The 13,869-nt window shown below is 52.9% G+C and overlaps 1 protein-coding gene across 6 annotated transcripts in view; it reads left to right on the forward strand.

Annotated features, from left to right (window-relative positions):
- The window catches only part of ESRRB (estrogen related receptor beta), a 194,972-nt gene extending 191,162 nt beyond the window's left edge, over window positions 1-3,810 (forward strand). For all 6 annotated transcript variants that reach the window (XM_073895630.1, XM_073895628.1, XM_073895629.1 and 3 more), the window contains one exon: window positions 210-3,810. In XM_073895630.1, coding sequence (XP_073751731.1) covers window positions 210-454 — 245 coding nt within the window. In that variant the 3' untranslated portion in view covers window positions 455-3,810. The remainder of the gene's footprint in view (window positions 1-209) is intronic.
- The last annotated feature ends 10,059 nt before the right edge of the window (window positions 3,811-13,869 follow it).

Below are 13,869 nucleotides of genomic sequence, written 5' to 3' on the forward strand. Positions count from 1 at the left end.
CTTCCGAGATACAGATGGCTCCCTGGCTCCAAGCCTCAGCTCTGTCACGGGCCTCTGTGACCTCAGGCTGGCAGTTTAGCCTCTGCGAGCCTCCGTCCCCTTCTCTGTAAAGTGAGGGTCTGGGGGGCGGCAACAGCACAGGGTTTCCCCCCACCCCCCGTGCCAGGGGCGTCCGGCCGTGTGCACTGACGCTCGCCCTGTGCCCACAGATTCCATGTACATCGAGGATCTGGAGGCGGTGCAGAAGCTGCAGGACCTGCTGCATGAGGCACTGCAGGACTACGAGCTGAGCCAGCGCCACGAGGAGCCCCGGCGGACGGGCAAGCTGCTGCTGACGCTGCCCCTGCTGCGACAGACGGCCGCCAAGGCCGTGCAGCACTTCTACAGCGTCAAACTGCAGGGCAAGGTGCCCATGCACAAACTCTTCCTGGAGATGCTGGAGGCCAAGGTCTGATGGCCTGGCACCCAGACCGACTCCCGCCCGCGGACACACCGGCCGACGGACCACCGCGGAATGTCCGCGGCCACCAGCCTCGCCCTTCAAGCCCTGTATCATGGCCACGAGCAGCCCCAGAGGAAGGGCGCGCTCGCCTCCGGGCTGTGCACCAAGTCCCGAGTGCAGCGGGGCAGGGGAACAGGGAGGGGAGGGCAGGGTGTGGGCTCATCTGTAACTGGCTTTTTCTTTGGTATGTTTTTTCCTTCTCCATGGGCAGTGCTGAGGTCTGGGCCAGGGCTGACTCCCTTGAGACTGGAGACCATCGAGGAAGCGCTCCCTCCCTCCGAACCCCCAAGAGCTGGCAGTGCATATCCTAGCCCCACCCCCATCCCCCCCCACCCTATGCACTGGGTGGGCAGTGCTCAGCGCCCAGGACCCCACCCAATTCAGGCTGGGTGCCACCCGGAAATTGGGCAGGTGCTTTCTTCCAGAGGCTCCGCCTACTCTGAGGTTCTTTGGGTTCCCTCCAGAGGCCCCACACCTTCCCCAGTCCAGGCGGCTCCTGTCCTGCAGCCTTTCAGCCTGGCACACACGCAGCTGCCGGAGCTTGTGCTGCTTCCTGGGCACCCACCCCTCAGTGCCCTCCCACCTGCCGTCACCACGGCGCCAAGGCCCACCTGTCTTGGTCCTCTCCTCGTCCCTCCCAAGAGATCCCTGCTACGTCCTGCCCCTACCGCAGAGCTCACTCAATGGGTTCAGCCAGCCAAGGTGAATTCAGGTCCATAGCTGGGAACAGTGCTGGCTCCGAGAAGAGCAGGGTCCAGGCAATATTCCCCAGAGCTCCCCCTTGTGCTTGCTTCTCCCCTTCCCCCGGTCAGCCTTCAGGGCAGGTCCGGAGCAGGTGGGCCTGTGGGAAGTTGGGGAGCCTAGGGGCCTGGCCCCCTCTGAGGGCACCCTGGGCACTGATTTCCAGGCTGGCAGTCCTGGGAGGATTGGGGCAAGGTGGGGAGAGGTTCGAACCAATTTTTGCTGAGCACAGAAAGCCCCAGAAGCGAGATAAGCAGGTGGGGAACCCTGAAGATGGGGCGCTCAGGAGAAGTTGCCAGCCTGCCGAAGGGCTGGCTTCTGTGGGCAATAGACACTAGGTCACCCCATGCCCTGCATTCCAGAGGGTTGGGCAGATCTGTCACAGGAGGGGTAAGGTGTGACATAGCTCCCCGAGTGCACTGAGGAGGCCCAGCTGTGTGGCAGGACACCCCCCACCCCCCCTCTTCCTGGCTGCTGTGTTGGGTGACTAACCAGCCCGGTTTGCCCAGAATGTTCCTGGTTTTACCACTGAAAGGTTGTGTCCCGGGAAACCCCTCAGTCCCAGGCAAATGGGGACAGTCACCAGATTTCTGGGAGCGGCCTCGAGGGTCAGTCATAACCCACTCGGGGCGCCCTTAGCGCCCCCTCTGCTGCACCCGGGTTGGCCCATGGCCGCACAGGGGCCCCTGAGGATGAAGGGGGGGGGTTGGGCGTGCTGGGGAAAGCCCCTTCCGAGCAGCTGCCTTCGAAGTGGGGATCAGAGCAGCCCTGCCTGGGACACTTCTGGGGGATCTGCACCCATGGCCCCTGACCTCCTGGCACGTGGAGAGGCGGGCGGATCGGCCCGCCCATCGCCGGGTACCCGGGGGCCAGGTGCCGTCTCCCACAGCCTTGCAGCCTTCCATGGGAGCAGCTGATGCTGGTTTCGCCTTGCTGCCTCTCCCCATCCCCTGTCCCCAGACACCACCATCTGAACTGTGCTAGGACTTGCTGAGGTCACCCCAGGCCTGAGGTTGGCTAAGACTCAGCAGCTGCCCAGGGGCTCTCTGATGTCCTCATGTGCAACATATAAAGTGTTCCAAGAGGCCTCACGGCCCAGTGAAGTGTGCTGTCCCGTTAGCCTGTGGGGAATGCAAGGCCACAGCCACTGACGGTCTGTGTTGGAATTACTGTCCAGGATGCTTCGTCCCTAGCTCTCTGGGCAGTCCCAATCTGGGTGGGCACGCAGGCATCGAAGCATCAAGGGACCCGAGCAAAGCCCCCAGCCTGACAACTGGTAGGAGCGATGCCCTAAGGTCCGAACTTGAGGTCCCTCATGGTGAGAGAAGCCGGGGTCTGCCCTTTGGGAGCCTCCCCCCGGCCGCCTCCTGTGCTGTGTGCTTGAGGGGGTGCCGAAGGTGGCACCCCGGTGTGAGCATGAGGCCAGGGCCCATGCACGGCTACTGTTTGCAGCCCATCCTTTTTAGGAGAAGCATCTCGGCTCCTGGTACAACTGGTTGGGGGTGGCTGGGTATTGTGTACACATGTGTGGATAGATCCGGGGCTTCTGCAAGTGTCCTGCCGTCTGAGCCGCCTCCTAGCAGTGAGGAGGAGGTGGCAAGCCCGATGGCTCTGTGCCAGGGAGCTGGACGCTGCTCGTATCCTGAAACCCCGGTAGCCACGGGAGTTGGATCCAGCACAATGGGATCCCTGGCAGCTGGGAAAGGCCCTGGTGTGTACTAATGGAGCCGCTGGACATGCAAAGAAAAAATGTAGGCCAACTTCTTGGCTGGAGGCCTCGCCAGCTTTGGAGCCACCCAGGAAGAGGGGGCCCTGACTTAGTGGGGGATGGTGAAGCGAGAATTTAGGACACCCACCCCGCCCCCAAAACGGGATGGAACTCACACCCCCCCCCCCACAAATCTGCTGTTCCTGGCAAATCTGTAAAGAGGAAATTGCGCCCTTCTCACTTGTACTCTCATGATACAGGTCATTGAAATGAACCGAGAAATAAAACGTAAAAATCCAACCGTGGAGGAGGTGGTATTGGCTGGGTGGTGGTGGCTAATCCCCGTGTCCCTACCCTTTCTACAGCTGCTGGGCTGGTTTTGTCACACGTGGACCTGGGGAGTGGCCCCAGTTTTGGCATCCAGGAAACTTCCCAGGCCATGATTGAAGAAACGAGTAGGAAGATCTCAAGACCGGAGCAGGGTATTGGTGGGGAGACCAGGCAGGGGCCTCCCTCCCCTCCTCCAGACCCTCCCCTCCCCCTGTGCAGGTGGGAGAAGGGGGGGCAGGGGGGCGGGGGAGACAAACCAAGAACACAGAGGCCCATGCCCACGGAACAGCACCAAAGAAAAGCACGATGTGGAAAGATTGTTTTATTTTCTGATAATGATAAAACGGCTGGAATGGCTTCTTAAGATGTATATATATTTTTAAAATGGCAGCCCCTCATTGCATCTCCCTCTGTACGTATTTGCCTCTGTGTGTGTTCTCTCCCAGACCCCCACCCCCACCCCGTGTAAATCAAATGCCCTAGGATTCTTCTGTCCTGGTCCCATGTATTTGGCATCTAATAAATAAGGAACGGCTTGTTGGAGAGTTTCTTCACACGTGACCTTTCTGGGCTCACTGTCCCCTGGATAGCACTGCCCTCAGGCCTCAGGCCAATGCTGGGCCTGGCCATCAGGAGAAGGAGCTCAGCCTCAGAGTTCTCCAGGTGTTCAAGTAGGCATTTGAAAAGCATGTTCAGCAGCAAAGCTTTAGGAATGCAACTTGAGAAAAAGGATACATAGGTAGGTCTGAGAAGCCCCCTGCTACTTTTTAAAAGACTTTTGGCATTCATGTGAGGCACTCTATTATCTTCACTTAATGCCAGAAAAATGGAACATCACATGGATGTGAACCAAAACAGTTCACTGCCTTAGGATTCTGAAATGCATCTGTGTATGCATGCCCATAATGCTGACTGCACAAAGGGCCCACATGTCATCCACACTCGGGAGCAGTGAGAAGCAGAGGGGCTGGCCTGAAAGAAAGTGAGGAGCACTGTATTAGGATGCCTTTCATTACAAGTAAAAGACACCCCAGTTTATATCAGCTAGTGGATTAATTGTCTCGGACTTACATGAAGTCCAGAAGTGGGGCAAGCATCAGGTAGGGTTTGATCCAGAGGTTCTCAAAGTCAATAGCACAATGGCTCTGCTGCTCTGGTTCTCTCAGTTCTGCCCTCTTCTGTCTGCTTTGACCTCAAGCTAGCCTCTTTAATGGTAGCAAGCCTGCCAGCTTTTTATTTCACATTGTAAGGAGAGAGAGAACATCTCTTCCTACAGGGGTGGAAAGTATCTGAGCATCATTCTGAATCCCAGTGGCTCTTTTGCTTATCTCTTAAGGGATCATCGGGACCAGCTTCAGTGGGTACTAATCTGTCTCGTTTGACTGTTCAGCTGTTACACAAAATGGGTTGAGTTGGGAGTCTAGAAGACAACCAGCCAACCATGATGCCCACAGAACTCTTATACATGGACAGTTCAGGCTCTGGTCAACTTTCAATGAGCTGTTTATATGTTTTCTGAAGCTCTTGGAAGATCATGTTCACATAGCCAGCAGTCTTTGAACTTGATACTTAGCAAGTCTTATGCATGAAATGTATTAGGGGAATGTTTTGTGGGAATGAAAGTACCCAGTTTGTGATTATTTTTAGGTAATTTCCCAATGTACCCTCACTACCTCACGTGTGTATGCCTACACACTTATACACACACACACATACACACACACACAGCTGGTAGTCATGCTGCCACCTTAAGAAAAAATAATCAGGAAAGACAGTCAACCATAATATCACATAATATAACCAAAATAGAAATATTGGACTATCTGTATTTTAGGATTTTCTGTACTACTACTTTCATCTGTATGAATAATTGTGATCAGACTAGCTAATAGCTCATCTTCAAAAAGACTTAAACCTCATTCATATCTTTATCTCTCTTCATTCATTCTCCAAATATTCTTCCCTTTTTGTTACGAAGAAGTGAAAGGGGAAAACACAATTTAGGGTCATTCATTCGTTCAACAAATAATCTACTGAGGGTCTGCCCTGTGCCAGTATCAGTAAAGAGAACAAGCACAATCTCTATTTTCATGTAGCACACAGTCTAGTGGGAGGAAGAGAGAGACAGTGAGAACAATAAATAACCAAATTACATAGTTTGTTAGATAAGTTCCGTGAGGGAAAAAGCAGGGTGTGAGGGGTCAGGAACGGGGAGGTAGGATATAATTTTAAAAGGAATGGTCAGAGCAGCTTCAGTGAGAATGTTACATGTAACAGTAAGATGTAGAAAGTGAGGGCCACGTGGGTGTCTGGAGAAAAAGGTCTCCAAGCAGCAGGACCAGCAAGTGCAAAGGCCCTGAGGTAGCAGTATGCCACATGTGTTCAGTGAACGTCAAGGAAACAAGTGTGGCTGAGGTGGAATGGGTGAGGCAAGGGGAGAGTGGGGCAAGTCATGCAGGGAACATGAGGCCATAGTAAGTGAGGTTTTCACTCGAAGTGGAAGATTTTGAATAGAAGAGCGCCATGGTCACACGTCTCAACAGGAGCCTTTGGCTGCTGTGTGGATATCAAGCTGTAGGAGGACCCGGGTGGAAGACCAACTAGGAGACCACTGATGAGGTGACTGGCTTGGACCAGAGTTAGAGGACAGCAGGTGTGAAGAAGCACTTGGGCCCTGGGTCTAGTTTGAAGCCACCAGGGTTGTCATCCATTGAGGTGGAAAGACGCAGAGAAGGCAAGCCTGGGGGCTAGGTGGGAGAATCAACCACGTTAAGTTAGAGATGCTGTTGAATGTCCAGGCAGAGACGCCAGGAAGGCAGCAGGCCACAAGGACGGCGTAATAGGGAGCGGCGAATGAACTTCATTGATAACAGGTGTTCAGACAGGCTCTTCACCAGCCCTGAATTCCTTCTCACACCAGCCAAAGCCCTCCGTTGTTCTCTAGCCTCAAAAGCAGTGAAGTAAAACTCATCTTAGAAACACAGTTTTCCAGGGGCACCTGGGTGGCTCAGTCGTTGGGCATCTGCCTTCGGCTCAGGTCATGATCCCAGGGTCCTGGGATCGAGCCCCACATCAGGCTCCCTGCTCGGCGGGAAGCCTGCTTCTCCCTCTCCCACTCCCCCTGCTTGTGTTCCCACTCTATCTCTCTCTGTCAAATAAGTAAAATCTGGGAGAAAGAAGAAAGAGGAAAGAAAGAAAGAGAAGAAAGAAAGAAAGAGAAAGAAAGAAAGAAAGAAGAAAGAAAGAAAGAAAGAAAGAAAGAAAGAGAAAGAAAGAAAGAAAAGAGAAGAAAGAAAGAAAGAAAGAAAGAAAGAAAGAAAGAAAGAAAGAAAGAAAAAGAAGAAAGAAAGAAAGAAAGAAAGAAGAAGAAAGAAAGAAAGAAAGAAAGAAAGAAAGAAAGAAAGAAAGAAAGAAAGAAAGAAGAAAGAAAGAAAGAAAGAAAAAGAAAGAAAAAGAAAGAAAGAAAGATTTGACAGTTGCAAGAAATGAGCCTGGACTCTAGCCTTGCCCTCAATTCTCGAAAACAGTGCAGGGTGTGGACTGGGAGGTGCACAGCTGCTTTCTTGGTTTGGACCAGGAGTTCTCAAATGGGGTGACTGTGCCCCCAAGGGCATGCTTGGCAATGTCTGGATATGTCTTTTGTTGTCATGCTAGAGGTGCCACCGGCATCTAGTGGGTAGAGGCCAGGGGATGCTGCTACAGCGCACAGGACGGCCCCACATGCAGGCTTACCCGACCCACAGTGTCAACGGGGCTGAGACAGAGACATCCTGATTTACACTTATTCTGGGCATCATCAAGATATAATCACTCAGGATTCCACAGAACAGAATTTGGGGGTGTCAACTCATTACTAAGCTCTTCCTGGTACTAGATGCCACCTCTGCCCTGCCTGGTCTGGCTCTGACCCCAAAACATGCGTCCAGGGGAAACCCCCATGCTCTCCATGAGTGACTCTTGTTCAGATCCAAGCAAAGGGAGGGGAGGGCAGGGCAGGGGAGGGGAGGGCCTGGGTCCTACCATCCTTAAGCGGTCAGGTCACGACCAATTTCCTTTTGCTCAGAAACTTGAGGTTGAGGGAAACACCCATGGCTTCCCATCTGGAAGAAGGGGGGACCCCTCTGGCAGACCTATGTGCTCCCTGTTTAAGGGTGGTAAGAACAGAGGTAACCCCACATCTGCCTCCTCCTAGCCCCACATGGCTCGCGCCCATGACCGTCCCCACGTTCTGCTCCATCTGTGGGTTTTCTCTTGTTACTCTCTTCCCTCGCCTGGGCTGGGCAGGAGAGCCTGTGGTCAGAAGCCAGCCTTCTTCTCTACAGAGGGCTGGGAAGGGGGGCGAGACGGGGTTAGGAATCTTTAGAGATCTTTTCTCTGGGAAACTGGTCTCACTTCTGCAGACATCCCTCCCTTGTCAGCCAAATGCCCAGCCCATCTGTGCCAAGAGCCCTTCGGCAGCTGTCACAAGGCAAAGCGAAGGCCCTGGGGCTCTCACTTGGGTCCTGAAGAGTCTCTCCCCACTTCCCCTGTGGAGAAGAGGGACAACCAGACCCTCCTGTCCCCTCTTCCCACAGGCAGACATGACAAGCCCCCACAATCAAGCTTGGAGCGAGGCCAAAATAGGGTGTGAAGGAGGGGGCCAGCCACGCTCCCCAGCTGGCCCAGGATGACTTGAGAATGGACTGCACTTCCACCCCCAGGGCTCATTCTCAAGGCCCCTCATTAAACACAAGTCCTAGACAAAGCCCCAGTGCCCAGCCAGTCACTGCCAAAGAAACAACAATCCAGCAAGCAACAAAATAACCCAAAGTGACCCAAATCTCTACCCTCAGCATTGTCCACCCCATTCATGGGATGTTGCATTACTAATGCACTGCAAAGCCCCATCAGAGACCTCTTGTCTTCATCTCCCTGCCCCATGCAGAGCCACTCCTGCAAATCTCTCTTGAGCACCTCCAAACTGCCCCCAGCTTCCCCAGCTCAGCCTCCTGGGCGCCCCTCCTCAGACCTTCATCGGCTCTTCATTACCTAGGCCAGCTAAGCCTGTTGAGCTTCCTTCCACTCTCATGCATGAGCTGAAGGAGAGCCAGAAGCTGATCCAGGGAGCAAAATCTCGCTCGCAGAGGGTATGGGGTGGGGGGCAGGGGAGGAAGACTGAAAACCTCGCCATCTCACATACTTTATTCTGCCTCTGTTGCAAATTCACTTCGCTCCCAAAGAACAGAAGCCCCCGGAATCCCAGAGAGCTGTCCTTCCCCTGCCCGCAGGCTTGGCCACAGACATGGGAGCTGCACAGAACCGGCACATGCCCTTCCGGGGACCCACCTCCAGGCTCACAGGCTGGCAGACGTGTCTTCTTTCAGCAAACACCCAGAAAGGCAAATCTTTTCCGTGCTGCCGTCATTTTTCCTGAGTGATTCTGGTCACTTCGGCCCGCTCTTTGTTTATTCATTCATCACGTGGCAGAGAGCAAGATCTGGGGAGCATGGTGGGGGCTCCTGCTTTGGCAGAGAAGACAAACTTCAAACTAGCAGTTCACAAGGGTATCTTATGCAGGAGACTTTCGGTGACATGTGAGAGCAGGAGTGGGTAACAAGGGGACCAATGCAGCCTTTTGATGGGGGAGGGTTGGCCAAGGAAGCCATATTGCAGAAGCAGGTGGAGGCTGAGATCTGAAGAAGTGGAGGGAGCTAGGGGAGGCCACAGGGGTGTTTCAGAGAGAGAGGGAGCTGTCCAGGCCGAGACAAGAGAAAGAGGGGCTGATGTGTTCCAGGCTTGCTCAAGAGACCGGAAGAAAAGACCATCTGATTGGTGGGTGGGTGGCAGAGGAGAGGCAAAGAAGAGGGGCCAGATTGCACGGGACTTGGTTAGCCTTGTTCAGGACATTGTTGTCTACCTCAGAACAAAGGGGGAAACCCTGGCAGAGTTTTAAGCAAGGGAGGAACATCATCAGATCTGTCCTTCCCACTGAGATACAGTAGGTCAAGCTTTCTGTCCTCAATGGATTGGCCCCCTGGCGAAGCATGAGCTTTGGATTCAAACTGGCCTCAGCTCAGAAGTCCCTGGTCTGCTCTTACTGGCGGTGTGGCCCTGGTCCTGCCAACTCCCTCCCCATCTGCACAGTGAAGCTGATCAGACCCTGTAACGATGCTAACAGGCTACATGAATGGGATGTTAGCTGTATCCCAGACACTTTACACATACTGTCCCCTTCATTCCCCATGAGTGTTTGATATAAATGCGCTGTCTTCATTTTATGGGAGCTTAAAGCTTCAGAAAGCTTAACCAACTTGCTTACAGTCATAGAGCCCAGATTTGAATCCAGATCTGTATAGGCTCAGTTCCAGTCCCTTCTTTTAACCACCATGCCGTGTTTCAGACTAGCCATCTAAAGGGGCAGACATACAGTAGGCACTCAACACGTGTCGATTCCTTTCGCCCTCTCCTCCCAAGGCAGGGAAGCACCCAGCCTCACAGACGCCATCCCCAGCTGCAGATGTCTACCCCCACCCCTGCCAAGGACAGCTTGCCGCCCATCCGGCTCAGCTCCCTCATATGTGCAGCTGGACAGGAAGGGAAGGAGGAGACACGAACAAGTATTCTCGGTGGGCTTCTGCGCCCTGCTGCTATGTGTCCTATGCCCCTTAGTCGTTAGACTTTCCCCCAAGTCATGCCCCTTGTAAGTAACTGAGCTAGGAGAACACTGCTGGCCCTCGGACCACATTACTGGGGACAAAATTCCAGGGACTTCTTACCTTATTCTTTCCTGCTTGTCTTTGGAGAGAAAAAAAAATTCACCTAATATTATGGACCAATGTTATGGTGACATTTTTATCATTAACATTAAAGGTCCCTAGGGGGAAGGCTTAGACTTGTGAAGAGGAAAAGTGTCAGCTGTGTGGTATCAGAGGTCAGAGCTTCGAGAAGGAATCCAGTGTCCCCAGACAGAATACTGAGGACATTAGGGGTGACCTCTGGCTTGCATCTTGGGAGGGGGAGGTCGACACAGATGTCTGGAATATTTTGTGTCCTTCAAACCATGTTGCGCAGGTGGTTGGCCCTGGCTAAGGTTACTCTTCTAGGGACAGGTCTCCTGCAGGGTGGGCCTGGGATAGTGTGCCGATGTCAGGCACAGATGAGGGGGCCAGGTGATCCCTGCTTGGCCCTGGCCAGAGACCTATGTCCTTCTTTATCCTATGGAACATGCAACCCATCCCTCCTCCACACCGGGGTCACTGCTGGGGATGGGGTGGGATGTGGAGAGTGAGCTGGAGGCCAGTAGAGGAGAGAGGCTGGGGACAGATGTGGTAGAAAATGCTGGAGAATTTGGCTCAGAGGAAATGTTCCTCGAAGGAAACAAAGCTCCCCCAGCTTCCTCTGGAAATTGCTTTGTTTAAAATGCAAAGTGCAGATGTGTTTAGATGACATCTCTGCATCCATCACCCTATGCAAATGCCGACCCTGGGGAAGAGGAGCCCCTGTAAGTCACTTGGATCCCCCTAATCGAGTGTGTGTGGTGATGGCAGGCCAAGGGGGCAGCGCAGGGGCGGGTGACAGCTCGCCACCCAGGAGAAGCGCTTGATAAGGGATCGGGGGGAGGGAGCCAAGACTTGGGGGGTGGGTTGGTGGGGCCCCATCTGTGCCCAGCCCAGCAGTAGGAATGAGCTCGGCCCCCTGCACCACCAGCCCCTCCCCAGGCTAGCTGCTCATGGATGCGGATGCAGAGGCGGATGCGGGATGTGGGGTGTGGGATGCAAGCCACTGAAAGACAGAGCTCTAAACAAGGAACTGCCAGGCTCAGGAACAGTGAATTAAGTCCTCTGGGGGAGCCCGGAGGATGCCCCTTGCCTGAACACTCTGCCCCAGGAAGAGAGACTGAAGAGATTGAATCCTGGTTGGGGGTGGGGTGGGGCTCTTCAACTTAAGGTCGCCATCTGATATCTCAATCAATCACCATACTGGAGGCTTCCGTGCGGTGTTCCAGACTCGGCTTGTATGCCTTCAGTGACAGAACCATACCGTCCTGGTAGGATTCCCAGAGAAAATCCATGATGCCCAGTTACATCTAAATGTCAGATAAACAAGGAGTGATCTTGTAGTCTAAGCATGTCCTAAATATTGCATGGGATTATTTGTTGTTTGTCTGACATTTAAATGTAACTGGGTGCCCCGTATTTTCATTTGCTAAATCTGGCAAGCCTACATTCCTGGACAATCCATCCCATTTTCTACAAACATCTGATCACTAACTCGTGGGTTGAGCTTGCCTCTGCTTTTCTTTTGTTTCTACCCAGCTCCCCACACCCCTGCTCCCCCCACTCCATCCTCGTTCTGCCTTCTGGACCACATACCATAGTATTGCCTGGGCCACATACCCATTTTGCCTCCTTTTATCTGTCACAGATTATCTCCTACCTCCCACCACCCATACATTTCTTGCACTCCCATCTCCTTCTTAGCTTCTGCCTACAGCCCTCAACCCTGGGGAGCTCTGCTCAGCCTGGCGGCTAGCTCCCCTAGCAACACACGTTCTTCAGTATGCATTCCTGGACTCAACAGGTATTCGTTGAGTTCCTGCTATGTGTCTGACCCGTGGCTAGACACTGAGAATACAGTAGTAAACCAGACAGGAGGGTCTCTGCTCCCCTGGGGCTTCCATACTAGTTGGGTGAAAAAGAGGCAGCAGCTAATGAAGTAATTACAAGTGTGAGTGCTAGAAAGGACAAAAGGAACTGAGACGGAGAATAATGGGATGGGGAGGCAACATTAAAACCAAGATCTGAAAGAGGAGACAATGCTAACCATGTAAAGAGTGGGTGGCAGCATGCTCCCAGTAGAGGAAGCAGCATGTGCAAAGGCCCAGTGGGTGAGAATGAATCTCTGCAGCAGCCTTAATGTTAAACAGCTCTTTTATTCCTCAGACTTTTTAATTTTCTATTCTCACCTATATTTTTATTTTATCCTCCGTGGATATTCCAATTTCTAGCATTCTTAAGGTCCCAAATCAATCCTGTCCTTTAGCAGGTGACATCACTTCCTGATTCACCAGAAGATGGAGCCAATACAGCTCCCTTCTATCACCCAGTTTCCCCCCACGATCACATACCAGTGTCTTCCTTTCCTTTGCTCTTGAAATAAGATGTTTTGTTATTTGTTGAAATAAGGTGTTTCCCTCCGTAGCCAGCCTGACTTGGCCCACCTCACGAGCCCCTTTTGGGCCTTTGTGCCAACAGTGTTGTCCTCTCTTGTCTCCTCAACCTTGCCCGTTCCACTGGCCCCTCCTCCCCCACCTTCAAGCCAGCTCAGCTATGACGGCTCATCTTCCAGCTGTGACTTGATCTTTTCTTTGTGTTCTCTGCCGTCTTTTCCTGAAGACCTCCCCACTCAGTCTTTATCCACGCCTTCTGTCTTCCACTGTCTTCCACCCAGCTGCCTCTGCTCTTTAAAAGGCTCTTGGTGCTGCCTTTCCCAGACTCTCTGGACCTGTGGTTCTTCTCCCTCACTCCCTGTGCATGCCTGTGTTTTGCTGCCAGGGGTTTCATAGTTATTTCCTTACAGGAAAGCAAGGTGCCTGAAGTCAGTGTCTTTTACTGTCCAAAGCACAGTAGTTTGCCCACAGGAATTGCTCAGCAAATGTTTGAGTTGAATTCAATTGGGGTGTCTCTTGGGCTTCTGGAAACCGATGTGGGAGCATTCTCCCTAGGGTGAAATACGAGAGGGCTCCCCTCAGTGGCAGGGGATACCGGCAGGATGGGGAGGTTGGATTGGAGGTGGGGATTCGAGACGGCGAGAAGGAAGAAGGGACAGGTGGAGGGTGCCAGCTTTTACAAAAGGATGATAAATGATAACAGCACTGGGAACAAAACCAAACATCCTTCATGTTGTCAGAGTGATGAAACCAGCACATTCCAAGACGCGGGCACCAGGCAGTGCCTTGTTTTGGAAGAGGCATAGGCTCTCGGTCTCCTTCTGCTCAGAGTCAACAGCCCAATTCATCTTCCTTGGGGTGTCTTCTGGAACTTGGGGGGGGAATGGGTACCCTGGGGTTAGTGAGAAGGAGGGAAGTCAACCTGAGCCATCTGTCCTCCTCAATGTCCCCTTGCTGGGTCAGTAGTGGTCTCAAGGGACCCTACTGGACCATTGGATGCCTGGGGTCAACTAGATGGTGTTGGCTTCTAGTTGTGGGGCCTTTGTCCTGCCCTCTTCTATGGAGCACTGAAATATTAAAGTAAAGATGCTCGGGGCGCCTGGGTGGCTCAGATGGTTGAGCGTCTGCCTTCGGCTCAGGTCATGATCCCAGAGTCCTGGGATTGAGTCCCGCATCCGGCTCCCTGCTCCCTGGGAACCTGCTTCTCCCTCTGCCTCTCTCTCTCTCTGTGTCTCTCATGAATAAATAAATAAAATCTTTAAAAAAAATAAAGTAAAGATGCTCTAAGAATAAGCCAATGGAAATACACCTCCTGGGAGTGATGAGAAGATCCCAGAGACTTAATTGCCACACATTTTTTCTTTGTCCACAGACAGAGAGTGTGAAGTAGAAGAAACCCTGTACTGAGAGTCAGGGAACCTGCCTGGATTCGGGGCCCAG

The sequence above is a fragment of the Callorhinus ursinus genome, unplaced genomic scaffold, assembly GCF_003265705.2.
Source record: "Callorhinus ursinus isolate GAN/ISIS: 27379988/994484 unplaced genomic scaffold, GSC_fseal_2.0 scaffold8, whole genome shotgun sequence".
NCBI lineage: Eukaryota > Metazoa > Chordata > Mammalia > Carnivora > Otariidae > Callorhinus > Callorhinus ursinus.